This window comes from Cyrtonyx montezumae, unplaced genomic scaffold, assembly GCF_038088225.1.
Source record: "Cyrtonyx montezumae isolate F1298 unplaced genomic scaffold, pur_monq_1.0 scaffold_3, whole genome shotgun sequence".
Taxonomy (NCBI): domain Eukaryota; kingdom Metazoa; phylum Chordata; class Aves; order Galliformes; family Odontophoridae; genus Cyrtonyx; species Cyrtonyx montezumae.
The window spans coordinates 106,145,662-106,172,880 of record NW_027072034.1 but is presented as its reverse complement, the minus strand read 5'-3'; the positions used below and the strand labels follow the sequence as shown (position 1 = coordinate 106,172,880).

General features: G+C 40.6%; 1 protein-coding gene across 3 annotated transcripts in view; it reads left to right on the top strand.

The window, feature by feature from the left end:
- The window catches only part of TMCC3 (transmembrane and coiled-coil domain family 3), a 43,216-nt gene extending 17,388 nt beyond the window's left edge, over positions 1-25,828 (top strand). For 2 of the 3 annotated variants that reach the window (XM_065742702.1, XM_065742701.1), the window contains exons 2-4: positions 21,847-22,745; positions 23,836-23,971; positions 25,369-25,828. In XM_065742702.1, coding sequence (XP_065598774.1) covers positions 21,862-22,745; positions 23,836-23,971; positions 25,369-25,671 — 1,323 coding nt within the window. In that variant the 5' untranslated portion in view covers positions 21,847-21,861 and the 3' untranslated portion in view covers positions 25,672-25,828. Of the gene's footprint in view, positions 1-3,224; positions 3,244-21,846; positions 22,746-23,835; positions 23,972-25,368 lie in introns of those variants that run through there. The other variant, XM_065742703.1, reaches the window with a different exon arrangement.
- Positions 25,829-27,219: the final 1,391 nt, after the last annotated feature.

Sequence of the window (27,219 nt, the reverse complement as noted above, 5' to 3'; positions counted from 1 at the left end):
TAGTCCAACAAACAGAACGTTTTTCTGGATCTCCCTTTTCATTTCACTTATGCATAATTCTGCTGTTTTAGAAAAACTTTTTCCCCTTCATCTCTGTATTTTGCCAGCTGTGCCATTATGCATAGAAACTATTGGTCTCTGGGTGCTCAGCCATTTGGCAGTACAGAACGTTACCTCTCCTTTTCTCCTCCTCTCTTTGTTTTGGCTCAGTAAAATTCATTTCTCTGACAGGTTCTGGATTGCTGAACCTTGGGAAATTTCTTCAGGAGTTTTTAAAAAGAGGCTTTGGAAAATCAGAGTGAACATTGCTGCTTTGTGTGTATATACGGGACTACTGTGGGTTTGTGGTGAGGTACATTGGTTGTTCCTGATCCATCTGTCAAGCAGACCTGAGTCTCTTGTAACCTTGTGGGCAAGTTCTGCCAATTAAAATGAATCCTCCCAAAGGGGAGCATACTTCTACCCTAGTTTCTGAAGGATAGGCTGTAAAGATGTATAGCAGGTGAGCATATGCAAGTCTTTTAATCTTAGCAAGAAGTGCTGCGGGGCAAATTTCCATGTCAGACACTGTTACACGATGCTCACGTGGGTCTGCTCTCTGCCCAGCCCCTGTTGAGTGTTAGTGCTGTCTTGTTTGCTGTGTAAGGAAGGTCTGGCTCGAAGAGGAGCCTGTGTGGCACACAGTGCTGACATTGGAGCTTGAAAGACTGTGTTGGAGCTCTGCTATCATACTAAAGAACATAGAGGATTTTTAATGAATTGATTCCACAGAGGTCTGAAATAGAGGCTGCCTGAAAAAGGATGTAACTTCACTTGCTTAAGTCCTCACCTTCAGAAGATATGTCCTAATTCCTCTAAAACTTAGTTTTTATGATGAACACAAAAAATTCAAAGATCAAATCCTCTGAGTAAGAATGCATCAGTTCTTCTTGTGAGTTCTTCTTCAGCATGAACTGTTAGTGAATTCCCAAATCTACTGTCTTCTTTTCAGAATGTGCCCTGCTGACTTTAGGACATAATTGATTTTGCTGTTTGTGAATACACCTTTTCAATTTGAAGGCGAGGGTGAAGGAAGGAAAGGGGAGTTTTCTGCACTTCATCTGCAGCGCTGTGTCTCAAATCAGTGTGTGTGAGTTAAGGAAATCTGGATCTGATGCTCATTGCCCTTCAAGCCTAGCTGTGCAGGTGATATTGGTGGCTGCTTTCTGCCTGCTGGTTGGTGGCTTTGGTGGGCACTTGCTGGGAGCTGTATTGCTGTTCCTGCAGGCGTACACACCTTAGCTTGCTGTTGTCACTCACTTTTTCTTTCTTCAGCAGTGTGATGACAAATTTCTACAGAAACTGGTTGAAATAATTTGTACTGGCATTTTTAATATGGAAATGGAATTCTTAAATGAGTACTTGTTTTTTTTTAATATTGAATGTTTATTTTTTTAATATTTTAACATTTGTGAGTGATTTTTAGAAAAACAAAGGACTACAGCTGTTTTGAAGCCTGCCCAGTAAGGCAGTTTCAAAAAGTCACAGAGAGTTAAATTTATTTTATTACTATCCCTTGCAAATAGCAATAACTCTTAACGTCTATTTTTAAGAAGAAATGTTGATCTCTGTTTACATCATTTTGCTCTCTGATTACATCCAGTGTGGCTTATTAATTTTAGGGGTGTGAACACCTCGTGGTTTAGTGAGACCAAGTTTTAATAGCTGCTTCTGAATACCTGGATAAAATCGATGTCTGTGTGTGTCTCCATGTAGGGCCACGTGTGTTGCTTGTGGTGTTGCTGTTTGATTTATTAAAGTAGGGCTGGAGGAGTAGGAATGGAAAGAAATCTTAATCCAGTATTATTTAGAGCAGTGTTATGTATTAATAGTCCTCATATCGGTGTTTTATTGCTGGAAATGGAATTAACACAAATGCCCTGCATTTGAACTGATTTTTTTAAAGTTTACATTTAAGTCATAGTGAGCTTGTTGTGTATTTTGTTAGCAAACACATAAAGCAATATCTTTATTTTTTTGTAGCAACTACTCTGCTAAATCTGGGATAACTTTAATTTTAGAAGAGCAGCGGTGCCTGGCCCCACCCAGTGCTGTGATTAACCTAGTGGGAAGAGTCTGATTCAAGACTCCTGCGAGCAAGTTGCCTCATTCTCTGAAATGTCTTCTCCTCCTGGGGCAGACAGGTCTATCTGCTGTCATTATCTCTGCAGTAGCAGTAAGGTTTAGAGACAGTCATGCTAACAAAGGTACAAAGTGTACTCAGCTCAGTGGCTCATTTCCAAACGCAGAAAATCTCAGTAATGTCAGCACATATGCATGCTTTTTGGATGTAGGATTCTCAGAAGTAATCCTTAGGCTTACGCTGTGCTCAGCTTTCTTCTGCCTGAGTAAGCTTTGTATTGTTTACTCAGCCCTTCTGTCCCTTTAGAAAGGGGGAATGACGAAAGGGGATGTTCCTGCATTATTTGGAATGATATGCTACATTATGCGACATTCCTGCACACTTTGTACACTCCTGAAGAAACGGATGATGTGAAAATATTGCAACATTCTGATAACATCTCAGAAGATGCACTGTCTCTACTGGATAAAACTCTTATCTGGCACGGTGTGCTGGTCATGCCACGTGGCACTCAAGATAACTTTCTTTAAATTGGACTCACAGCTCTGTATTATTAGTATGCTAGATACTACTCTTGCAGGTGCCACAAATGAAGATCATGAATTCTTAGACAGGAATTAAAAATGACCAGCTAGCACCAATTACCTATTTTCAACAGACCATGTTTTGTGAGAGAAGAGGACAGGAATATAACCTTAACCGTTGGCAGATTTCATGTCGGTATTTTATATTACACACACACATGTACGTGCATATCTATGTATGAATGTATATTTTATGTACTTCATGTTTTTAACTTGCTTTTCCTTTTAGGAAAATATACACCAGCAGAATTGAAGGATGGATGCTGTCCTTATGTTAAAAAAAAAAATCTGACTGATCTTTGCCTCCAGTGTTTTGTTTGTGAAAAACATTTGACGTTGTAAAGTACACAAAATGTTTTTCTTTCTTTTGCCTACTCTTGTGTGCATTACCACAACATCAGCCAGAAATTCAGAAGCTGAATTCCTTATAGTAATTGTAGTGTTGACAGTACTTGCTGTGCTACTTGATCACTATAGTTTTTATAACATTAAAAGAAACCCGCTCAACAGCCCCCAGAAGATTCTCATGTTACAGCAGTAAGTCCTGTCCAAAGTTTATATGAATTGATGCTTTTTTTTTTGAGATTTTTTTCAGATTTGTTTTTGTTTTTCCCCATTCTGAGCCATGCAGACTTCCCATTATCTCTTATGCTAATCTCTCTCCCCTCTGTGTCCGTCTCGCTTCATCTTGAACTAATGAATTCTTAGCTCTTTGGCCTCATTAGATTTTGCCTCTTAGATACATATAAATTGTTTATTAAGAGATTCAGGTACTTGTTTTCACAGCATTTGTTTTTTAAATCCCTTGGAACTGTAAGCAGTGTGTTCCACCAAGTAAATAGAAAGAGAATAGATAAATCTCCCAATGGAAATTAGCTGGGAATGAGATTAGCCCGTTTAGGTATGCGCGTCGAATTTAAACAGTTAACTTAGTCCTGTATGTCTAGTGTAAGAGTGGAGGCAGAATGGTTAATCAGAGTGAATGCATAGAGATGAGAGGTACTTGTATCCAAGTGAAAATAACATGGAGAGTTTCAGCTTCTGTAAGAAGTCAGCAGGACTGACCTCCTCCAGGAGAACAGTGAATGTAGGAACTCTTTGTAACAAAGAAAGGTTATACTAAGGCTTTAATTTGGAGTGTTCTTGAGTGACGTGGGAGGCTTGAAGACACATGTATATCCCTGAACAAACTTTCAAGGAGAGAGTAATTAAAGGCTTAGCTGAATTAACTTTTGGGTTAACCAGTGGTGGATCTTGCCATATAATGAGGCCTGATATCTTAGCAAAGGTGAATACCACATCTGCGGAGTTCCCTTTGCTTAGAATATGGCTGCAGTCCTGGGTTGAAGCTGTGGTGTCACATGATAAGCAGTTTGTGAAGGTGGGAGACTTCACGAGGGAGATGGGAATTGAATAAATGGAGTTAGAGGTGGTTAAGTCTTGCAAAGCTTCTGGTATAATTTCACTTTAAGCGAAGAGGAAGTTTGTTAATGTATGTCACCTTGCTCCTGTGCACCAGTAACATGGAGGAACATTTGAAATGGAGTTGGATGTAGAAGAGAAATACCTAGCTGTGAGTAAAGCAAGGCTAGAAACTGAGATGAAAAAACATTAACCCATGGGAATAATGGTGTTCTGAAATTACTTTCCTAACTTAAATAGCAAGAAAAATACATGACTTCTTTTGAAAGGGAGCCTGATAAATTTATGAGTATCATTTTTCATTGTTAGGAGCCAGGAAATTCCTTCAAGTCCTTTGTTTCTTTGCTGGAAATATTTTTTCTCATTTCCCGAAACTTTTGCATTATTCAGATTCTTTGAAGCCGAGCGTTTTCTGCCTTCAAAGGTAATGAGTGCAGGCAACATGTGAAAATAGTTTTTCTCTTCACTAGGAGCTCAGCTATTTTTCTAGGAAGTTAAACGTAGAGATAGAGGGACTCAACCCAACTTCAACCTCAACCTAACCATGCTACCCTAGCTCTAACAAGCCACTGCTAAATCATGTCCCTGAGCACCACATCCTGATGGATTTTAGACACATTCAGGAATGGAGATTCAACCACCAAAATGAGATGGTGTGCCTCTGGGAAGGTGGCGTGTGCCAGGTAAAGATGCAGATATTGGCATCAGACCTCTGTGTTCTGGTGTGGTGGTTGGTGTTCCTCAGCCAAAGAGCTTGGTGCCACAAATGAAGTGCAATTATTCTTACATGCACATTTTGGTGTGTCCATTTCTTATAATATCACTGCTCGTTTCACTGAGAACAGATGCCATAGGAAGGGGGTTCTGTATTTGTGTTGATACATAAAGAATGAGTTAACAAAATGTTAGGAGGCAGCAAGTTCACTTTTATTTTCTTTTTTACTTTTCCTATGGTTATATTTGTTGTTGGAAACTGAAGTTAAAGTTTTAGTTCTAATCATTTGTTGTTCTCGTTTATTATCATACTTATAATGAGTTTATGTAAGATTCACAGAAGACTACTGTTAACTGAATTTGGGCATATGCTTTATGTGAAGGGGGATATACAGAACATTCTTAGCAACCTATGTTCTGGATTCTCTCTCCAAGAGCATGGCATGTTTGTTGCTGTGTTGTTTCATTTTGTGGGTTTTGTCCATTCAGTAGGCACGCTTGTCAATAGTCAATTCTTGACTGTTTCACTGTCTTCAGCTGAATGTTACAGTGGCTTTCTGATGAATAAGTTTTTGAGAATTTGCTTTCACTGATTCTTGACAATGCAAAAAAGGAAAAAGTGAAATATTTAAGTTCCCTTTCACACTGCTTAGCTACCCTACGGTATGGAAGAACAGTCTTTATTTATGTACCTCTGGTGGCTGTTTCTGAACTTCTGAATCTAGGTGCCTTGGCAGAGTTCTAGAGATTTTTCACTATGTATCATACCACGTGCATGACATGAATACTTGACTTTTATGAGCACTGAAGCAAGAAGACCATTAGCTTAATAAAAATATTACAGATGTTGCTTTTCTTAATCATTGCACAGAATAAGTGTTTAAGTGCTCAATGACTTGTCAACGTGTAGTGCACTTTCATTAAAAATAAATTCTAGCTTCTAGTAAGAGTTGCTTTTTGCTGCATACGAGGTTGGACTTTGCATGCTACTTTAACAGAGATTCAGTTTCTCCTTGCCAAACTTCAGACCTCTCTGTTCCTACCCATAATCTAATAGCTAATTCTTAAGGTCATATTGAAACTGGTTTTTTTTAATCTATTACCTTTTCTAATATCTAACATGTAGAGCAGAATTGTCCAAGAAAGTGTTCCAAAAGTTGTAAGCTATTTTGTGCCAGTACTTGCTGTTCTCTGACTAGCTGAAGAAAATTATTCCTAAATATAATTGTTGAGAAAAAATTAAATGTGTTTTAAAATATCATGGGCTTACAGTCATAACAACTGAAGTTTTGGCAGCCTACAGTCTGGAGTATTTAAGTCAGGAAAAATGTGCAGAGAAGTCACAGTAGTGACAAACCCTTGCTGCCTGATTTCAAACTAAGTGCAATCAGTGCTCTTAAATGGTGAATTATTTAGGGGTATAAGTCAATTCAAGCCTGAGGTTATTTCTGTAGTGTACTTACTGGAGAGGTAAAAATCAGTGCATGGAAGTCAAGTTCCAAGACTTCAATTTATTCCTGTCAACGTTTCAGGTAGTGATGGGTGTGGTTTTCGGTAAGCTCCAGCTCTGGTCACAGCTGGTGGTGAACTTTACAGACTGAGAACATAAAGCAGCATAGTATAGTGCCCTCTTTCAGTAGCAGCATATCTCTTTCAAACACACCTGCTGTGTGAGCAGTTTTCCTCTTACCACACATGGCTCCACTGCTGAGCTACTGCCCTACTCACCTCTGTAATCTCCCCATAGCCCTCAGTTTGCAGTGTCCAGCATCCCTTTGCGGAGGGGAGGAATGCCACCATCATCAGTTTGATGCCTGGGGTATCCTCTGCAAAACTGAGTTTGAAATGTCTGAGGCTGAAGAGCACTTAGAACCCAACTGTTATGTCCTAGTTCAGCCATCTTAGCTGATAAGGAGGCTACTGCTTATTCCCTCCTCCACTCCCCATGCTTGTCACTGGCGATGTTTGTGACTAAACAAATGAATCATCTTTGGAGTATTCTTTCTCATTGATTTCTACGGTGATGTCATGGTACTCTTGCATCTGAACTGATTTCCCTGGAAACAGGATATGATATCAATACCTCAGCTAGTTGACTATTAGGAAGAAAATTGAGAGAATATGCTCTTCAGATAAAGTCTTTTAAGCATCTGAAATAAAAGAAAAAAGGATTTGAGAAGTGGTTTGCTAAGTACATCGTTAGAAATGGTGACGTTTGCCTGATGTATGTAGTCTTCAAACTGCCTACATGAGGTCTTGCAGACTGTTACTACAGCTCTGTTTCTGTCATCTACAGCTGCTTTTGAACTGCTGCATACCATCCTTCCTGACCTTATTATTTGGGTGGCACAGAAAGACAAAAAGATACTAATTATTTTTATTACGCAGATACCAAATGACTTAATTTGTTCTTTTAATTGCTTCAAGTTTAGGAAAAACAACCAAAAGAGATGGAAAGTATATTTTCTTGTGCAACTGAAATTGTCTCCAGAGAGGGGAGTTGATGGATTCTGTAGGTGTTCTGGGTTACGGGGAAGGTACCCAACGCTGATGCAGTAAGTAGATAGAAAAGTGGGAGGAAAGTAGTAACAGCAGGAACTGAGAACTGAAGAGTGTACAAAAAAATTTTCAAGAGAAGGAGGCCTGAAAGAAAGGGACAAACTTGAGCTCATATGAGGTATAAGCTCATGAACTTGTACTTAACCAGTAAGCTGTGATTTGAAGCGCTTGCATGTGGCATCCAGTATGGTAGGAAGCCCCAAAATGCCCTGCACAGTGTCTTTCCAGAGCTTAATAGTGAAACGTTGCAGGCCTTGCTGCTTTACCCAGAGTAGAACAGATTGAGCTTCCCTTCCAAAGTGGGTGCCATCATCACTTGTGGATGCTATCCAAGCCATGGATAAGATAAAGCACAGACATATGGGTCTAGAGGTTGTGATTTGCAGGTAGCAGCATTGTGATGTGCAAGATGTCAGGTGCCTGTGGTATCAGATTGAGGATGAAATTTCATCTGAGGTGGCTTCAGGAGCCATGTGCCATCTAAATCTAAGCACAGATCAAGTGTCTGGTTGTCAAAGCCATGCTTTGTTTACTTTTGGACTAACAGCAATCCTTGAATGTTTTAACAGTGAAAGCAGTTGTGACACTTGATCTTCTGTGGGCAGGAGATCGCTATGTTTTCATCCTACAAATTCATGCTGAGTAGGTTCTGGAGGCAACACTATCAAAAAGAGAAATAAATAGATCATGTTTTAATACTCAGAGCCTGTGGCTGGTTTGAAGGTGATTCGTTTTTGTTCTTTTCAGGTCTGGCTCGTATGTCTCATCCTTGTATCTGTGTGCTTTTAAGGGAGGGGGAAAGACAAATTCTTCTGGAACAGATCATTGATTAAATCTGGCATGACTATCTCAATGCGAGCTTTGAGATGGAATTTGTCACTGGCACTGCTCTTGCATCTAGTGAGGTTCTTCCAAAATTTGCCCTTTTGCTTGTAGAAAGTACTGCTCAGAGCATTCCAGCAGGTTATATTCCAGAGGCAGATACCTGGAACTACCACATGTAAATTTTACCTTCTGCTATTATGGGAACTTCTAAGAAGGTGGTCATAAGTCATAGTATTCCAACTCTGATAATTCTTCTGCTCTGAAAACATTTTGACTGGGCTGGATTTATTCTGCACTAAGGAATGCAGTCAGGCTGCCAAGTCTGTCAGTGGTGACGTGTACACTCACATACAGCAGTCTCTTACAGAGCCAGTCTGTGGTAGCATCTACTGAAGCCATTAGATATTCTTTTAATTGCTTTGTGAGATTTTGTCTGACAGCAAGGAACTACTCCTAGGTGGGTCTCAACGTGGCAGCTTGTAATAATTGGGTTAAAATTTACACAGTGTGTGTGAGGTTTTTTTTTTTTTTGCTGTGTGGAATGAAATCATATACCTCTTAAAATAATGATCTTTCCAGGATATATTTCTAGGAAGATTCCTTAATTGTAGAACTGTAAGAAAACTTGAAGTCAGTTTTGACATAAGTTTCAAGCCCTGTACTTTATGTCATCAAATATCACACAATACTGTGTAAAAGTAGAAAGCTTTTGTACTGTAAAAGATGGGGCCTTTTCTTATCTGTTACCTCATGTGACCCAGAGGCCATCTAGAAGATTTGAGAAGCAGCTGTTAAATGCTATAAATCATGTATTATTCCGTGTCAAATCTCTTAATATATTTACACTCTGCTGACCCACACCCCCAGCTCTGCATGCTAAACACTATTTTGTGTGCAGCACAGTGTGCAAACCTTTTAAAACCTGTGTTCTGAAATCAACACCAGAAACTATACATCACCATCTTGCAGTGAGAGGGAAGGAAACAGTTTTTTGAATGAATAGGTAAATAAATGAGGACTAGTTGTTTAACTGATCTATTTTTATTCACTTCAAATGTGCTTGAGAGTTGTTATTTGGATGCTCTGCGTGGTGATGTCCCTAGCATCTGTGACCTGGCAAATCTAAAACTGTGGGCATATGGCTTCTTTTCAGTTTGGGGAATTCTTTGGCTTTCAGGTAGCAGAAAGGATACGTGAGCCTTCCCAATTTGTTTTCAGGCTATGTGGCTGCTGTTTAAATATTTTAGAATTACACAGGAGCATAACACCTGGTGCATTTATTTCTGTACCGATCTTTATTTTTATGACACCCTTGTTAAAACAGTAAATGAACAGGGAAGATAATTAAAAGCAAGTAAAAAGCCTACAGACTAAATGGGACAAATAATTAACTGCTTCAGCTTATTCCATGAAATGAAGATATTGTGGTGTTTCCTTGTTAACAGCAATATCGCTTGTACAGGTGCTTTTAATCTATGCCTTTTTGTTTTTTCCCTTTTGAGGCAGTGGGGATGTTCCCTTGTGTTGGTGGCTTTCTTTTTTTGTGTAGTGTGGAAGGTTTTGGCCTGTGCAAGGCATTATAGCTCCCTAAGAGTTTCGTGGTTGTTTGCAAATCTACAATCTTCCACCCTGAGACAGAATACAAGCACAGTGTGCTTTGAGTAGCAGAAACATCAGCTGTTCTTGGGCTCAGCTTGCTACCTGCTTTTCTTTCAAAACAGAGCTAATTTCAGTATGCTAGAGCTAATTTTTAAAGTATGTTTCTGTTCAAACTTAATGCTGATAGCAAGTACTTCTCTTAGCTTTGAGAAACAGTTGGTACTCTGGAACCAAAATCTGAGCTGCAGCCAGGCAGCTGCATGTCAGACTTGTGCATGCACAGCAGGGCCCTTCACTTGCCTGCTAGCAGTGTGCTGCTGCTGTGACCTGTGGACCAGGAGCTGAAAGGCAGCAGCTGAAACAGCTTCCATTGGAGTCTCCTCTACAATTTCTTGGACAGCCCTCTATTTCCCTGAGTTCATTGTTGTATCAGCAACAACTTCTTAACACAGCAGCAAGTACGAGTTTTTCTGGAAGGGTCTCAGAGATGGTACGTAACCTCAGCCCTTGGGGCTCCTGAGTTTCTGGCTTCATTTCATGGCAGGACTTGTGAAACCTGGACACGCACTGTGAAATTTTCAGTGATGTAATTGGTAAAAGTGCTCCTTACAAATGACTGAAATCAAGGGATGGCAGACTTCATGGGTGAGCAAAGACCAGTAGTTGTATGGAAGAGTGAGATTTGCTTGAGGAACTTTTGGCACCCTTGACTTGTGAAAGAGCTATGGTGCGATTTATGTGCTTCTCAAACTTGCCAAGTAACTGACTGCAGCAAGTGAGAGCATTTGTCAGCCTGCTTCTTTAGGAGGTCTGGCTGGAGACTGTTTTTTTCAGTGTGTAGCACAGAGTAGAGTATGAACTCACTGGGTGGAAGTTGTAATTAGTTTGGGACCGCGTGGCCCGTCTCACAGGAAGCATGTGTTTGAGGGTGTAATGGTGGAAACAGAGCTTCATCTGTCTGTTGAGAGCACTAAATGTCTGATTTATAGACTGCTCGTTTTGCTGGTTAAATTACTCCAAGGATGTGACCAAATGGGAGATGGGGGGGGGGGGGGGGGGGGAACACTTAAGCAATTTCCTAATGCCTTGATCTTTTAAAATCAGAGCTGTGCTTTGGGGGCTTTGTGCTTTTTCACTTTGAGCAGTGTGAGGTCTCCTGTTACAGCGTGCCCAGCTGCTTACTGCAGGCAGCCACAGGGCTCCTCATACAGGTACCGGGCTGCCAAGAGCTGTGCTTGGGCTCCAAGGACAGCAGGGTTCTTGTCTGCTTCCTTTCCTGCTGTGCTACGCTTTGTTCCTTTTTTTCTCTGCTGTTGCTATGACTGAATATGGTAATATGTTTATAAATCTTTTACACCAAAGCCAACCATGTGATAAAGCATATCCTTTTAGTCCGACTGAATAGCGACTTGAGAGAGGAAAAAATGAATCTGTTCAGAAAGTTCAAAGGAGAGGGAGGCAGGCAGGCAGGCTAGGAATGGAATATTGATTGTGGCTTCATTTCTAATCAAATCCTATCAGTGAATAGGTGGCTAACATCTCCATAGCCCTAAAAATAGAAAAATCTAATAGAAGTTTAATAGTAGGAACCAGCGTTTTGGAAACTAGTATTTATGTCTATATTATGTCTATAGAGCGTTTCTCAGCACTCTGAGAAACAATTTTCTGTTCATAATTGTGTTGAACACTCTGAATTGAGATTACAGGCTGTTTTAAAAAGACCATCAGGCTTATTGTAGCAGCGTAATAAAATTATATTGGGAAGGCAGGTAGGGAGTCTTATGACTGAACTTCTGTATCCTGCTTTAAATGGTTCTGTTGTGCTCTAATTGACAAAGAACAAGGGTAACAAAATTCCCTGAGCTGGATAGCCTCTGGCTTCCTGCTGGAATGTTACCATTAGGTGAGTGCAACTGTTGTGCTTTATTACATTAATCTGTGACGCTGGCTTGAATAAGGCTCTCCTAATTCTCTGTGGTTAGGTCAGGGAGATAGTTAATTTGCACATTATTGAAAGTCACTATTAGGGAAACCCTGAGCATCTTCTGTTGTTTTCATCCATGTTGCAGAGCAGATGCTCAAGGCACTCTGTGACTCAGTTCCTAGAACGTGTAAGTCACGGATGGTGAGCGTTTGTGCCACAAGTTGACCAAGCAGAAAAGCAGCAGCGTCTGCTCGTGGCAGAAATGTGTGCTGCTGTACAGCCTGCTGTAGCTAACCGAGGTTATGGCTGTATGACAGTCTCAAATATCTTTTTGCTTCATCAAGTTCTTGTTAGATGTAATACAAACAACTCCTACCACCGCTTCTATTTAATGTAGTTATAGCTTTATGTTTCTTAGTAGCAAACGGATCTTACCTCCAGTGCTGGGCGAGATTGTTGGGGTAAAACAGAGGTCTATGCCAATGCTGAAATTGAAAATTGTGTCTTGTTTGTCTGTGTTTGTAGAGCCTGACTTCATCTCTGGGTTTGCTGATAGACACTACTGGAGACGTGGCAAAATATCCTCTTTAGAGGTTTTGTTAATTAGGCAGCATAACCAGTTATTGTGTCGAGTATCCATTCAAACATTCACGTTGCGTAAAGTCATGCACTTTGGATTTTGTAGTATCCAGAGTAAACACTTGGTACTTACATGATGTAATACAAATAACTCATAGCATTTAAAAAAAAAAGACCCACAAAAAACTAGACTATTCAGTGCTGGTCTTCATTTCCTGCATCTCATCCCACAGAGCTCTTAGGAAACATTAATGTGTTCTTTGTCAGTTTTTGTATCTTCTGGCAAAAGTTGTGCCAAGTAAAATGTATCCCAGATAAAAGCAGTATGATGAAACTTATCTCAGGTAAAAAGATGGAATTGCAAATATTAGAGCAAAAGCTAGATAAGAGGAAAGATCACTGAAAAGAAAAATACACAAACTCAGCATGAGTAAGCACACTGCTGTCAGTGTAGATGTTATTATTTCTGTAGTCAGCTGTACTGAAGTATTCTAATGACAAGCACTGGGGTTTTCTCTTCTAGAAAACCTATTTGATCAGCCAGTGCTCCTCGTTAATATGGAGCCAGTAAGAGTGGTACAGGCTGCAAAGCCCTCCTTGCATCCTTTTCTTTTGCAACTCGTAGTGCTACTGTCAGGTTACTGCTGTTGTCTTTTTGGCCCTGCTGTCTACTATGATAGCTGCCGATGAGATACATGCTGCACTGAGCACAATTTTGCTTAAATGCATTATCACAGCAAGGAAATTCCATAAAATTAATCTATAATATTGTATCATCCTTCACAGTAACAATATCTGTAATGTGTTTTTTTTTAATTTCATTATATTAATTGACTTTTAGATTAGCAACACATTTTGGGCAGATTAGGAGCAATGGATTTGGGCAGTTTTCCTTCTGCCTTTTCCATCGTGCTCTGCAGTTTTGAGTGCTGTGCAGTGGTAAAGTTTGAGCCCATCCCATCAGGCTGTTAGACAGTCACTACTGTTTCATGCCTCTCCTAATCTCACCGTCCTTTGTTTGTTTTTGTCTGTTTTTGTTTTGTTTTGTACCCAGTTTTTGAGCACTGCATTTGTGCCTAAGTTTTGTGCCTAATATGCATTCTCTGTGTGCTTACACTGCATAGAGGGATGTTCATCAGACGTGCTTTGCAGTTGGGGTAGAAGGCAGTGAGCTTTGCAATGAATGAGCTTTCAAAAACTGCAGAAGTTGGTTCCACCTTTGGCATTTGAATTCTGCCCAAACAGAGGTGGATGTATTTTCTGTCTGCAAACTGTAATCTCTGGGTGAGTTTGCTAGTGCTATCCAAGCAGGGCCCAATTCTTACCACTCAAGTTTGTTTGGAATGGCATCAGAGGCTTAGCACAACACTCCCCAGGTTTGTGACTCCCTGTTGTTCAAACAGTGGTTTCTTCCATTTCCATTCTTTTGTCCCTGATACTTCAAAACCTGTGATTAACACTTCTGTTATAAGCAGCATGGTGACGTGGGTGTAATTCAGCTTAGTTTATCTTCAAAAATTGTCTGAATTGTTATCTGAAATTAATTCAGTTTAATAAATCTAGCTAATTGGGATATGTCCTCTAAGGATAGGAATACTTCTGAGATCAGATAAACACTTCACTGCAGGGTTTTATTCCTCTTTAATTGAGTGAATCTTTTTGATTCCTATTCAGTTGGATGAGCTTTCTGCATTTCAATTTTTTAATTAATTGACATTATCTTACTGGCTTGTGAAAATCCTCTACAATACTGTTGCTCTGTATTGAGATATGCTCTGTAATCTGTGTTAGTATTCGAAAAGTATGGCATAAAAATAACCATTTAATATATGCTTCCTTCAGGACACATAACCGAAGAGTTCATTTAAAATCTGTTGTTGGCTTCTACAAGGCTTTTCTTCTCCTACTACTAACAAATAGGCAATCAGTCCAGCAAATACACCAATTGACACACAGCTAATTGTGGCCTGGGTATGAATTGGAATGTTCCTGTGGTTCTGTTGACCCTTTGTCAGCCTCTGTGAAGTGAACAGAATTCTGGCACTTACTCTCTGCGATTAAGATGTTTTCTCTCTAGAGTTTATTCAGAGTAGTTACTCAGTTATGTCCCTGCAGTTCTCTGCCTCTGGCCTCACTGATGCTGTTGGTATCAAGCCTGTGATATTGGGACACAGCTGAAAAAATGTACTTTGTGATGTGACAAATGGTGAACATGTGCTCATGTGTATGAGTACCTAGCCTTTGTATAAAGAAGTTATTTGTGTAGATACGCACAGTTATTGTGGAAAAGTCAACGGAATGCTTTTCAAAACAGAGAGCAGCCTGAAGCATGAGGGCAAGGGTGGGAAGGAGGAACCTTAAAGAGCTTAGAACAGCGTATCTTATTGCTGCTGATAGCTGGCAGGAGGGCAGCTGGGTACTGAACTGAATGGGCTAGCACTGTTTGAGCTTCTCATGTCTGCAAGTCAGAGATGGGATGAAGATCAGACGTGAATTCTTAAAGAAGGATCCAAGCCATGCCTGTAAGCTCCCCAGGAGTTCCCTTACTGGTGAAAGCTGACATCTCTTTCATTTTCTTGCACCTTGTAGTGAAACAGAGCGTATCTTTTGATTAGGCCTTTATATCAAAATGAACCGCAAGTCCACTGCATAGACAGAGAGCTACTGATGTAACAGAAGGGTTCTGAGCTACTTCGTCAGCCCAGTGTGCTGAGAAGGAAGAGGGATCAAAAAGGAAGAAGCAGCAGGCTGCTTGAGCGAGTGGCTCAGTTCATCTACAGGATGAGACGTGATTGTTTATGCACTCAGGATGTGCTACCACAACATTAACGCAAATGAAAAGATCTTATGTGCGATGCAGCTATTGTTCTGTTGTTTATAAATGGAAGTTGTGTGGTGGATTAAACAAACAAAATACCCATGTGTTGCGTTGCACCTTTTGCACATGGGGTCACTGCCTGGATTTGGAGTATTTGTCTCCAACGTTCTCTTACCTTCACAGTCAAGACAAAAACTAGATGTGGAAGTTACTTCTCTCCAACCTACAGCAAGGAACTTTTAGTAATGTTCCCTGAGAATATCTCATATACTCACATGTTTCCTGGACCTGTGATCTCAGGAAAGACGTAGGCAATCTGACTGACAATTAAAGTAAAATAACTGATTGTGAAAGAGAAACTGAGAGGGGGTTTAAGCAGGTGACCTGCTGCAGCTTAATTAACACCAACTAAATCATCTGTGTTGTGCAGTTGGACAATGCAGTGATAAGAAGGAAAGCACGCCATACATCCCTGATGGTGGGAAATCAGGAGATGCTTCACTGTGAGAAGTGATGGTCACGGTGGAGACAAGCCTGGGTTTTAAGACATTCTCATTCTTAGAAAGAAATTTAATTGAGCACATATGGAGCAGGCTCTCCAGGGTATTTCACACTGTTCTGCTAATTTTCATTCTTGCCACCTTTTTGAACACTAAAAAAATAAAAAAGGCTCTTCTTGAATGGCAGAGGAAGAAAATTTATAGGAGTCCTAGCGGTGCTGGGATGGAAAGAAGCATTAGTTAGAAACACTAAATCTGAGTTGGATAATGAATTGGAAACAAGACATGCAGAATGCCTTGCAGCCTTCTTCAAAGATCTGCCATCCCTGTGCTGATTCATACCAGCCATGTTTTGAGAGATTTGTGTCAGGTGAAAGATGCTTTCCTTCAGGGGAGTAGGAGTCTTACAAGCTGTAGCAGCTGGGGCTGTGAGACCCCTATGCCTTTCCTTTTATTTCTACAGAAACCTGAGATAAAAGGAGTGTAGATACAAAAGTGACATTTATTTTGATTTAAGAAGCTAGGAGAGAATTTTAATGAACGTTTATTAATGGTGCTTATCTGAACAGTGGGACTGACTTGAAGCAAAACAGTTAACTATGTGATGTGGAGCCCACCTTTTGGCCTCTTAGGCAACTCACCAGCATGGTAACTGTGAGTGTTAGTTCATCACTGTTTTGTTGTCCTTAGTCACATCAGTGATTCGGCACTGCCTGTTGGACAATAAGTAGAGGGTGATTTGTCTGCTGAATTTGTCTGGGCACAGAAGTTGTTTGCACTGGAGCTGGTTTGCTTGTGTTGGTGTTATGCTGTGGGACAACCTGGAACAGGGCTCATCATGAGTCATGAATGCGGGGACTTTTCAGTGGATGCTGTGTTTTGAAGGATTTGGAAATAGTAATTATGCAGAAAACTGCTTCTTCCCTCCATTGTTCTCACATTGTTGATTTAATCTGAAGCAACGCTGTATCTAAATTCATAACTGCGGGCAAGCAGCGACCCAGCTCATTTGGCCTTAGTTCTTTCCTTTAATGAGGAATTGATTAAGAGGTTATTTTGTATTTTCAGTAAGTGTCCAAGGCTGCAGGCTAGTGTGCCTCTATGTGATGCTTTGCTCTTGAAACCGCCTTGGAGCTTCTCAGCCTTTGAATATCGAAGCCCAGATATCTGCACATGTATTTGGTATTTGGGCTACCTTCAAAATTTCCTTGCTGCAGCTACAGATTGGAAGTGGAAGAAAAACATAACTGACCCCTCTGGTACTGACATCAGCTTTCTAGGAACTGATATTTTGTTCCAGTGATGAATTTGGTATTGCCCATTACTCTGCATCCCTCTCTTTGTCAATCTCGTTCTTTAAAAAGAAGTTATATACGGACTGGGCAGAGCTTTGTTTCAGTTCAAAATGTTGGTGAGACTGGGGCTGTTGGACAGGAGCCAGTCTTTGTCCGTGACCTGAAATAAACCTCATGTTTTGGTGAGAGCTCCATATAGTCTCAGAGTTTGCATTTTGACAGGCAGTGGAGGAACAGTTGATCGTAAAGGAGCTGTCCTTCATATTCATCAACTCCAGCGGGTTTTTTTGGGTAATCTCAGATCAGTCATTTAACCTGGACCTCTGATTTCCCTGGTAAAGAGTGGAAGCAACATTTGCTGACTGCCCTTGTTCCTGTATTAACTCCGTATGATTTGTTATTATGATATACTGAGTGCAGCTACCTCTGGATGTTATAATTAAGCAGCTTTTTAAGAAACAAAAGATCAAACCATCAGCAGAAGCTGTTTTACAGTGAGAATACTGCAAGAAACAATTTTGTGCATAATACTATAACATAATTTTTGATTTTTATATAAATTAAAACCTTTGGTGATAATCAAGCGCAGGTTTGAGCCTCCCATGAAGAACTCTTCTCCTGTGGATTTTAGAAAGAGCACTGAATTTGTAAGCAATGGTAAAATTCCCTCCCCAAACACATTTCTGCTTTGAGACTATGCTGACAATTAAGAGAAGTTGAGCTGTGTGTTCTTTACTCATCAGAACTACTGTTCTTCTGGTGCACGGAGGGTTCTTGACAAGAAAAAGAATTAGTCCAGATAATCTTGCTGCTGTTGCTAAACCCTGAACAGCTTTAGAGCTGCTCTTATCCTATTTTGTATGTTTCTTGCAGATTTATATATTTTCTAAGCGCTGATCAGATATTCCTCTAAAGTTCTTAATGGCCTTGAGTTGCCATCTAAGCTTTTGCTTAGCTAACACAGCCATGGCTGGTGACAAGGCTGATTGGCAGGAGCACAACAAAAGAACTAAACCAAACCTGTAGTCTGAGCCGAGATGAATGAGACTATCCCTTGGTGTCTCCATGGTTTGCTTCTGTTAGTGAGGGGACCCACAGATGTGTGCTTTCTGGACCCCAGTGTGTATGTGCACTCAATGACTGTCTTTCAAATGCTTTTTCTATCTTCTCCATCATGCCACTTCTTAACAGAGTCTAAAAGAAGGGTATGAAACAGACAGCACAGTTCAGTTTGACACCCAAACCTAGGTGGCCAAGCTCTTATTTATCAGTGGAAAGCACTCAGCACAGTGGGACAAAGGAAGCAGTCCATCTGAGCAGCCAGCAGGAAGGCTGCGTGCTCTCCATGCTTTACTTGCTACACATTTCTGTCTCCGAAGTGGGCTGCACCCAGCATTTTCATGGAAGAAATAACCTTCTATTCCTGCTTTGTGTGTTGCAGCCAGGTGTTACAGCAGCCGTTCTACACAGGATGTTAGGAACGATGTTCTCGCCCATTCTGCAGTTCACATTGTTGTGGTACCACTTCCCACAGATACCTATGGGTTTACAATCTTACCCATGGCATTTGGGCATGCAGGTCCTTTGGGCTCGTGATTAGCACGGCCTGCACCTGTGAGCTATGGTTACTTTTGCGGATGGTGAATGAGAAAACCTGTATATCATCAAAATGCTGATCCAATCCCTACCCTTTCTTTTGTGCGTGTGATTTTTAAAGCACTGTTGTGCTCTGAATGCTTCTTCGTGAATGGCAGGTTGCCTTTTACCCAGTGCTTTTACGCACTGCCACTTTGGCCCGGTGTGCTCAGAGGAGTGGCTTGGTTATGACTCTACTGTGCCCTTAGTGAGCTCTCAGTCCTTTAAGATAAGAGAAACTACTTGTAGCAGTGATTTGGGAATCTGGGCTATTCTAAGCTTCACAGAATTTAAGCTGAACCTATAATTGTTATGTTCGTTTCAGAAGTAGGTTTACCACATGCTAATTGATTCTTCAGCCCTGCCTTTCCGTGCATGCAGAAGCAATGAATTAATCAGCTGATATAATTCCTTGACACTCTTGTTTTTCTTTCCCTATTGCTGTTATGACCTTGAGGTTCCAGGAAGGGGCAGGGACGAAGGCAGACCTTGCTGACCCACTGGAAACTCCAGTGAGGGAAAGGACATGAGGCAGAAGGAATCTGATTGGGCTTATATCCAATTATTAAAGTGTATTTTTAGAGTATTTTGTACTCAGGAAGTAAACATTCAATGCTGTGTAGAGGTTAGAGATGGACCCACCCATTCTTGGAAGTACATACAGCTTGTCCTCGGTAATATCAGCGATGGATCTGTCTTGTGTGTATATGCAAGTCAGTGATTTATTACAGTACACCTTTGTGCCAGAGCTTATTCAAAAATGTCTGTGGTTGTTTCAGGAAACTATTGTTTTATGCTCAGCTTTTTCTCTTTGCTGAATCTGTTCAGACCCAGTAAATGTACTTAAAGAAATGTCTATGGGGGTACAACTCTAGTATCTAAGAAGCTTTTCAGCCATTTGTCTTGGTTGCTCTTTCCTGTGTAAGTTTTGTAAAGATCCAGGTGTCCTATGTGGATCTACAGCACTGGTTTAATCCTTGGAATAGACTCCAAGTCTGAAGTGTGACCACTAACCAGTATTCTCCTGAAGAAACTGCCAAACCCATTGCCGTTCAGCTGGCGTTTTCTCAAGTATCCATTTATTTTGGAGGTCAGGAAATGTGAACTTCTACTTTACCTACTAGTTACCACTGCCAGATCTCAGCTCTGCCAGGGACCCTTTCACATCAGCAGTGCCATGGTTGGAAAGGCAGGTGGGTGTTTCTAGCTTCATAAATTCACACAGAAGAGGCTTAGCCAGGAAGGCTGCTGGCATTAGACCTCGTGTTATCACAACAAGTTATGCTTTCCTACCGGGAGCCTGCCAGTTTCTTGTAAGTTTTTATGAAAATAGAATTTAAAAGCTTATGAATTAAATCAGCTTATGAAGTAAACACATCAGGTTTGGTCAGGGCAGGAAGTGTCTTGTGGGGTTTTATTAGTTTCTTGTGCAAGTTTTGATGAAGTGCTTTTTGTCTGTGAAGCAGATGCTGTTGGCTGTGGCCAGCCTGGTATCGTGCTGCTTTCCCGAGAGAGCAATTTGTGGGGAAAAAGAACACTAGAGAAAGGAGATTGATAGACTTTCAGGCCATTGTAAGCAGTTTGTTTAATGATTACTCTGAGTAGTGCAGTAGCAAAAAAAAAAAAAACACAAAAACAAACAAACAACCCAAACACAACTAAACAAACCAACCAACCCTGTAATCCTCTGTAATCCTTAGTAATAAAAGGGTAAGAACATAAAGCAGGAGCAGAGATGATGTCATCTCTGAAGTGTTCAGGGACAGACCACGTTTCATGGCTGTGTTACCCCATCTGTGTTTGTAACTCATCGTGATGGATAAAAGGTTGAGTTTAGCTCTTGTGGTCAATCTGCACATGATGCGTGTCCCTCAGTGGGGCACCATGCCTTGTTCCTGATCCTGTATTTTAATAGCAACAGGAATGCTGCAGCTGATTCCCAATGCTGCTCAGGGTTGAGAAAAACAAGCCTTATGGCAATGCTTAATGATGTTTTTGGTTTCAATCAAGAAGGAAAGCTGAGTGATGCTATAAGGAATTCTTCAGTGTTAGAAACAATGCTAAGTAGTGAGTTGAAAATCAGCTTTTAATGTAGTATGTCAGGCCTTTTGAAGTAATGAGTAGTTAAATGTTTGAACAGTATTTCACAAGGGCATCTTTAAAACGTGTGCTTTAATACGGACTTCTGCTCTGTCTCTCTAACAATCTTGCCCAAACAACTGCATTAGTTCCCTCTGGTGTTAAAGTTTGGAAAACAAATTATGGCCAGAGCCTTTGTTAAGCAGTCTCTACAGAAAAAGTGTTGCGGCAGCTTTAGGGAAATGCATCTTATTTGTCAGAGATGCTGACATGAGAAGATACTGGAGATTAACCTATTCTGGTCAGGTCACTCTTGTCTCATTGGCTCCTCTGTGGCTTTGAGTTTATAGGAGGAGATACTGTGTATGTTTTCAATCAGACGATCCTGCCTTTCTTTTGGGAAAGATGAATCATCTGTTGTGCAGATGCTGTGACTATGTTGCCTAATTATTTTGGTTACACTTTCTGAGAACGTTGTAAAGGTGTGTTGGATCCTACAGCTGAGTGAGTGCAGTTTTCTTTCTTAAATTTATTTTGGGAAATCCTGCTCAGTGGGTTTGCTATCAAAACAGAACAAGTTGTAAGGCATCTTCATCAAACATGGGAAGTCAACTGTGGGCTAGTTCCATCCCTGTGATGCCTACACTAAAAGCTAACAGCTGCTTCCTGCTGAAGCATGCTGTACGTTTCCAGGAGCGTTCAGCCAGGCGTGCAGAAACTTCTGACTGTGATGAACTTGAATGGGAGGAGCACGTGTCAAAAGCAGACTTTATCCTGGTAAAATATGCTGTTCCCTGTAAAACAAAACTCTCTCAGTATTCGATCATTTCTATGAGAACAACAGAGCAATTAACAGTTGTGATCTCTCGGAAGTCCTTAGTAAAATAGTATTTAAGAACTCTTTCTAACTAGGTGTTGTTCTGATTTTGTAGTGAACTGTAAATGATTCTGAAGAGTTACACTTGCTTAATTTTTGCTCTAATTAATCTTGCTTTTTTTTTAATGGAGAAAAGGCAGTTCCTTGTTCTGTTCTTCAGTCTGGGCAAACTGAGAAAAATGCTTATGATTTCAATGAAACTTGCTATGATAAGCGACTTGCGCTCCCTACTTGTTACAATTACATGCAGAAATGGAAATTGGGATTTCAGAAATACAAACAGAATGTGAATTTTCTCTTTTCTCTCTCGTCAGGTGGAAAGACATGACATGAATACTCTCAGTTTGCCGCTTAACATTCGCCGCGGAGGCTCTGACACCAATCTGAACTTTGATGTACCAGATGGAGTCCTAGAGTTTCACAAAGTCAAACTCAGCGCAGATAGCTTGAAACAGAAAATCCTCAAGGTTACAGAACAAATCAAAGTTGAACAAACAGCTCGAGATGGAAATGTGGCTGAGTACTTGAAACTGGTAAACAGTGCAGACAAGCAACAGGCTGGGCGCATTAAGCAAGTCTTTGAGAAAAAGAACCAGAAATCTGCCCACTCCATTGCCCAGCTGCAGAAGAAGCTAGAGCAATACCACAAAAAGCTCAAGGATATTGAACAGAATGGATCTTCCAAAAATACGAAGGATACTTCCAAAGATAATTTGAAAGATATTCAGCACGCAAAGCCTCGTACCTCTGGGCATGGAACGGAGAGCAGCAAGTCGAGCGTGCCAGGTGTGTCCTTGACACCACCCGTCTTTGTTTTCAGCAAGTCAAGAGAGTTTGCGAATCTGATCCGAAACAAATTTGGTAGTGCAGACAACATCGCTCATCTCAAAAACACCCTGGATGAATTTCGACCAGAAACAAGCTCTAGAACCTACGGGGGGAGCGCCACCATTGTTGCCAAACCAAAATATGTTAGTGATGATGAATGCTCAAGTGGGACCTCCGGCTCGGCGGACAGTAATGGGAACACTTCATTTGGTCCTGCTGCAGCAGGTACCCTGGACAGCCAAGGAAAGCTTTCCATGATTTTGGAGGAACTAAGGGAAATCAAGGAGACGCAGTCCCAATTAGCTGATGACATAGAGAATTTAAAAACGCAGTTTAAGAGAGACTATGGCTTTATTTCTCAAATGTTACAGGAGGAAAGATATAGGTATTTTCTTTTAACTGTTCTCTTGAAACGAGTTCTATAGATGTAGAAACTATTTGGAAAATGTAAAGTGTATGTGTGCATGTAAGTGATACTTTAGAAGTAAAAGGAAAAAATAATTCCATTTGCTATCTAGTACTAACTTGTTCCACTCCTCCCAGTAACCGAAAGTACATGTGTAACGCTAATATTTCTTATCAGATGATATGGTAACTTTTTGCTTTTAATCTGAGGCTTGTCAGAAAATTGGCATCTGACATCATACTGCTGTGCTGTGAATGCTGCAGCTGCTTGAAGATGGCAGTTTGTGGTGTGACAGCTGCCTTACAGCTGTGACATCTTCAGTCCTGAGTACCTTGTGCAAACACTTCTCTCAGGCACATTGTTATCTAGTGGACATAAGGCCACAGTTTACACAGGTGTGGTGTAATTTTAAGTGCTGTAGCACAACCTCCTTTTGCATTTGCTACTTGTAATTAACTCCTTTGTCACTGTGGGAAGTGAGCCATTCTGCAGCAGGTTTGCACCTGCTGTACCTGTATGCCATTTGTGCCAACTGAAGCATTTGCTTGTTTGTGTGCTAAACGAAGTCAGAAACTGACAAAAAAAGATTGAGCTTTCTGCTGGTTTAGCTGGTTTAACATGTAGAGATGTGACAGAATGAGCTGTCCGTGAAATATAGGACCTTAGAGTTGTGATTAAGGGGGGGATCCGGGAAAAATGTCTTTCCCTTTCACTACTGGCGAGTTGTTAGCTGGCTCAAGCTTACTTAAGATTTTCTTGTCTTAATGAACAGTGAAAAATATAAAATGTGGACTGGATGCTTTTAGCAGCTGGTTTCTTGTTATATAATTCGCCAATGCTATACAAATATTTGCTCTTTAATATGCATTGCCAGCAGCAGGCTTTTAGTTTGTTGAGTAAATGCTTGTGAAGTGCTCCCAGTAACGCTACTGATTTCTCAAGGGCTTTGTAATCCCAGTTAGATGAATCAATAGTACTGAGAAGTTACGTTTAACAATGCGTGATTGTTTTCTTGATTTAGCATTACTTGAATAGAAGGCACTAACTTTAGACCTTTTTTCCTGGAAAGATATGAAAGATTGGAAGACCAATTAAATGATCTCACTGATCTTCATCAACATGAGACAGCAAACTTGAAACAAGAGCTAGCCAGCATAGAGGAGAAAGTGGCGTATCAGGCGTATGAGCGATCACGAGACGTTCAGGTACTTTTGTATGTTTATTGAATTTCTAACATTTTCTATAAATCACATACCATAAAGCATTTGCATCGTTCTACCTCCTTACATATAAAATGGTGAGAAAGACTTAAGCCAGTGTTTTCTATTTTAAGATGAAACTTCAGCACCTTTCAATTAGTGATACAGTCTCAATTTGTTAGGATAGACCCAGGGTTTTACCTGCTGGAATCAAGGATACAATCTAGGCACACTTGTGGATGAAGAATGGATGATGCTTTAAGAATCTTAACCTGTGGTTACAATGGCCCCTACAGTCAAAGCTGTAGGGCGTGTATGCTTCAAACTGATGGATTATAGTCATGTCTGTCTTCAGTCAAAAACCACTGTCTTCAAGTTTGTCATGAACACTATGGACTTATATATCAGTGCTTAAATTGTATTTAAATATTGAAGTGTAATGCATAATGTTTCCATCTGAAGTCTAAGGAAGTGGTGAACCTTTAGGTTTACATTCACTGGTGACTGAGGAATGCTCAGTGACTGCCATCTTATTGGCTCAGATGGGAAATAAAAACTGTTCTGTGCTCACACCACTAAGCGTAGCACAGGCAGCAGGCCAGGAGCAGGAAGATTAGCTTCTTTCCTGGTTGATAAGAGAAGACTGAGAACGATATTCTGTGTACGTAATATTGCTAATTCCTAGAAGAGAGGAAGGAACCTGTGTTTTGTAAATGGCCATGTGTTTTTTGCTGACTTTGGTGGCTGGCTGGTCCCACAGTAAGCTGGAAACCATGGAGAACTGACCCAGTCAAAGTGCAAATAGCTCTATGTAATATAGTGTGTTGATTTGTTTTTCACATGGAATATTGGATGGAATCGATGGATCAGTAAGATACTGAGAACTCAGGCCAGCACTGTACAGCTGGTGACTTTGAGGACAAAAGTACTGTATGCCAGAGAGGTACCCTAAATCCAGTGGTGTGTGTTGCACAGTATGTTTAATTAGTATCAGAGCAACTCATTACTACTGTAATGTTTTCTCTAGTCTAGTTCCAAAGAAACTAACTTTTACACTGTTTTAATGCAGTGTCAGTTGCTACAGCAACAACTTGCCCAGCATTTTCTCTCATCAGTTTATACAGGCCACGTTAGCTATGATAAGTTTTCTCAGGCATGAAAAATAGAAATACTACATTTTGGACAATGTTGTCAGACTTAATTATGTCCAAGCAGGCAGTAAGACACAAAAGTAGATAAATATGTATGTTAATTTTTTTAAAAAAAGAGTTGGTGTTTCATTCAAGTTTCAGCAGTCTGTAATAAATGACGCTTTCTAATCTAGATGATGGATGGTCCTGCTGCTGAAACAAGAAGCTTAGTGTGGGAACAGAGCTGCCCTGATTCTTGTTTTCTATCTCCAGGAAGCCTTGGAATCGTGCCAGACCCGGGTTTCAAAGCTGGAGCTCCATCAGCAGGAACAGCAAGCACAGCAAACTGAAACAGTTAATGCCAAAGTGCTCCTGGGGAAATGTATAAATGTTATCTTGGCCTTCATGACTGTCATCTTAGTGTGTGTTTCTACTATTGCAAAGTTCATTGCTCCTATGATGAAGAGCCGTTTTCATATCATCTGCACTTTCTTCGCAGTGACACTGCTGGCAATATTTTGTAAAAACTGGGATCATATCGTTTGTGCCATAGAAAGGATGATTATACCAAGATGAAGCTTCTGGTCTAGCTGTTTTTTTTTTTCTCTTTGTTTTTAAGTGCTGTGTGTTTACAATTTTTTTTGTCAGTTTAAATGTGCAGGCCGAAGGAAGAAGCCTACAGAGACTCCCGGACTGCGAGGTGTAAATATGTGGGCACGTACTTGTTGGCAGTCAGTAGGCCGTGCAGTCGGGTTGTGTCATGCCTGTGATGAGCCACTACCTTGTGTCAGTCTTCTGCCTTAATCCAACTGGCTGTCCACTTCTCCAACCCATGACCATGGAAGGCGGTGGGACATCCTGGGAGGGATCTGAGCCACTGCAAGTGCGAGGTGTCCTTTTTACTGGGCGGCAGTGCGAGGAGCGTGATCACAGGGGAGTGCATCGCAGTGTGTATCAGCCCTTTTAGATACATCGTTCTCTCTCTGAATCCAGCTACTATGCTAAGCCAAATTGTACAGTCATATGTATTAATAGGTCTGGTTTCTAAGTGAATGGGTAATGATGGGTTTCCAGTTCTCAGGACCAGCAAAACCTGTGATGCTTCTGCTAGGCAACCCTTTGCACAAAGAGTTTATTGTTCAAAAAGTAAATACTGATGACCAGTGACCACAATTAGCAGTTGTTCTGTTGTCCCTTATCACACTCAAGAAAAACATGAATGTGGCATAAAGCTTCTAAAGATGAAGAACTGAATTAAATAATACCTCCAGACCACTTCATAAAGGAGTGAGGAAGCAAGTGTGTGTAACTCATAGGTCTGTTTCCATGCAGAGCAAAATGCTAACTTGCTTCAGGCACTGCACTCTGAAAGGGGAAAGAGGTGCACAGAAAGGCAACATTCAGAATAGCCTTTCCTAGCACTGGGTTGTTGGGGGTTTCCTCACTGAGAGCAGAGCAGGTATATATATTAGGACTCTGGGTACAGTGGATTTTTTTTCCCTTATGTCAGATTAAACAATGCGAAAGAAGCATGAGGGAACAGATCCTTGGTGCAGGGAGTTAAACTTCTGTAAATAGACAAACACTGTGCAGACTCTCTTAACAGACATTCCTGAAAATAATGTATTATCATACAGTACCACTATCAAGAGACAGGGTTGGGTTTGTTTTCTTACTAGGAATTATTTTGTATAGGAACTGCTGGAAAAAAAAATCCCTGAAATCCTCTGCTTGGTTCTCAGCTATCATGTGAAACAAGAGCTTTAATAAAAAAGTTAAAAAAAAAAAAAAAAGCGACATTCTCCTCTGCTCTGTGTTAAATGGGGGGGGGGGAAAGTGTCTCTAGTTATTTGTTGTTCAGTGTTACTTACTTTTAAATTAACTGTCACTGTCATTTTTTTTCCAGTTGTATTTGTTATGCTGGCCTTCCAGAAGGGGTAGGAAGGGAACAACTGGGTAGGTGGATGCCATTTTGTTTTTTGTTTTTTTTTAGTTTTACTCAATCACAATGGTTGGTGTAGAAGTTCAGAAATCCTTATTCTGAGGATGAGGAACAGGGAGGAAATGGAAGAGCTTTGAAGAAAGGACAGAATTGACTGCATAATGATGTGACTTGACATTTAA